Source organism: Arachis duranensis, chromosome 10, assembly GCF_000817695.3.
Source record: "Arachis duranensis cultivar V14167 chromosome 10, aradu.V14167.gnm2.J7QH, whole genome shotgun sequence".
NCBI lineage: Eukaryota > Viridiplantae > Streptophyta > Magnoliopsida > Fabales > Fabaceae > Arachis > Arachis duranensis.
The window spans coordinates 77705498-77707900 of record NC_029781.3 but is presented as its reverse complement, the minus strand read 5'-3'; the positions used below and the strand labels follow the sequence as shown (position 1 = coordinate 77707900).

General features: G+C 30.1%; 1 protein-coding gene across 1 annotated transcript in view; it reads right to left on the bottom strand.

The window, feature by feature from the left end:
- LOC107470350 (uncharacterized) overlaps positions 1–411 on the bottom strand; it is a gene marked incomplete in the record, with an annotated part of 5460 nt that extends 5049 nt beyond the window's left edge. The window contains 1 exon segment of the mRNA XM_021133719.2: positions 1–411. Within this exon segment, the coding sequence (XP_020989378.1) occupies positions 1–220 (220 nt within the window).
- Positions 412–2403: the final 1992 nt, after the last annotated feature.

Here is a 2403-nt window from a genome sequence, read left to right as displayed (position 1 = left end):
CCCTATCGCGGCCATCCCGATCCTTCCTGGAGCCGTTCTCTTCCTCGGCCCTGGATTTCTTGATGCGCCCGTCGTAGGCGGCAGCGTCTAGATCGTCGTCGAGCTCGTCGCGCTTCCGGTAGGTTTTCTCGGAGCTGTCTTTTTTGGTCTTCTTAGACGAATCTCTGTCGTCATGGTCCTCCACCGTCTTCTCCAAGTAGTCATACTCGTCGAACTCCATTGCTGTTGCTGCTCTCAATCTCTCGCGCTTTGTGTCAGAGATTGCAGAGGAATCCTGAAATTCTAGGGTTTTGGGGGTTTTCTGTTGCTTCAGATGGGGATGAATAAAAACGTCGACGGGTATGCTTTGGTTGGTTCCTCTCGAGTGCCTAATCGCTTAACACTCTTGAACAGTGTATCAACAAACAAACAACTCGGATCAAATATATACGCGTGGAACGCCAAATGTCGCCAAAATTAGCTAGCAAGAGTAACACTCCCAAAACACGTTATTTTATTATTATTTACTTCGTTAATTCGTAACCTTTTTGTTGTTTTGAATCATCATTCGCTACAAAATTACACTTGCATCTCATAACCATTTTAGAAAAAACTAGCATTTGTATCTAAAAATTTTACAAATGCGAACAAAAATATTTATACAAAATAAAAAATAACTTTTTACTCATAAAAAATTGGATTAGTCTATCAAAAATACTTAAATATCATTTGTTTGTTCTATTAATTTAAAAGTCAGTATAACACGTTAAGTATTTACCTGACTATGAAACAGCAACGTGATGTATTCAAATACGTTATTACTATTATAACATCACTCCTTTTTTTAATTTATCCTCAGTTGTTTTCTAAATTCAAAATTAGAAATCCTAGAATGTTTAGAAAAAGCAAAGGTAATCATTGTTTTTCGAATAGAAGCATTAATGAAAAATAGACTTCATCTTCTATGAGGGATGAAGAGAAGACTTTATCTGAGAGATGTTTTGGTGAACAGGATATGGTGTTGCTATAATCTGAAACCTTAACAAATCTTGAGAGATGGTTCGTTAAGTATCCTCTATGAAAGATAAGTCTTTTTATTTTTGTGTTTCTATTTAGGTTAACTTATTGTGAATGATTTCTTATTCCTATGTTTTACACTGTAGACGATGGATTGCAAGTATTTTATATGGGTGAATGAGATTGACGGAGGCCGAGAAGAATTGACAAGAGTCCTTGTTAGAAAAAATCAAGATAGTTGTTGTGCTACTCATGAGGTCAATGTCACTGGGTAAAGAAGAGAGATTCGAGAGAATAGTTTGAAGATCTTGTTAAAGATGAAAAAACTCCAAGGTGAAATTAGAGCTATTAGGTCATGGATTATAACCATTTTCTTTGGTTTCTTAATTTATGTAGGCTTGAATCTGTTCTAATAATAAACCAAGAGGAGCAAAATTTTACGCCTGCCAAACCAAAATCTGCTTCGTGAATCCATCAATGCACATTTATATGTAGTTTGAACCAGCCTGATTCGAACTCTATTTCTATATAATTCGAACCAGCTTGGTTCGAATTATACACAAATACATGCACACACTAATTCGAACCAGCTTTGTTCGAATTATACACAAACACACGCACACACTAATTCGAACCATCTGGGTTCGAATTATACACTTATTAAAAAAATTAATAATTTAAAAATTAAAAAATATTTTTTCTTTTATACATTAAAAAAAAGCTAACAAAATATTTAATTACGATACTTCTTTAAAATATTAATGAGCTATCAATTCGAATTCCATATAATACTCTTTTGTCTATTTTTAATAGCTCATGAATATTTTTTAATAAATTTTTTAATAAATTTATTTAAATTATACTACAAAAAATATTTGATCCTATGCAAAATAATTTTAAAAAATTGCTTAAAAAATGTTAGGAGTACTATAAAAATTTGTAACGTTCTAATAACTTAGGTAAATACATGCATGTACTCAAATTTTAAATAAAATACTCTACATAGTCAATAATAATTTAGAAATGAAAGAAAATATTTTATTCCATATAAAACAATTAAAAAATATTTTATCCTATACAAAATAATTTTAAAAAAATTGCTTAAAAGATGTTATGAGTACTATAAAAGTTTGTAATATTCTAGTGATTTAGGTAAATGCATGATAAAAATATTTTTTCTTTGATTTCTAAATTATTATTGACTATGTAGAGTATTTCTTTAATGTCCTAAGTCATTAGGATATTACAAATTTTTATAGTACTCCTAACATTTTTTAAGCCATTTCTTTTAAAATTGTTTTGCATAGGATCAAATATTTTTTATAGTATAATTTAAATAAATTTATTTAAAAAATTTATTAAAAAATATTCATGAGCTTTTAAAAATAGACAAAAGAGTATTGTATA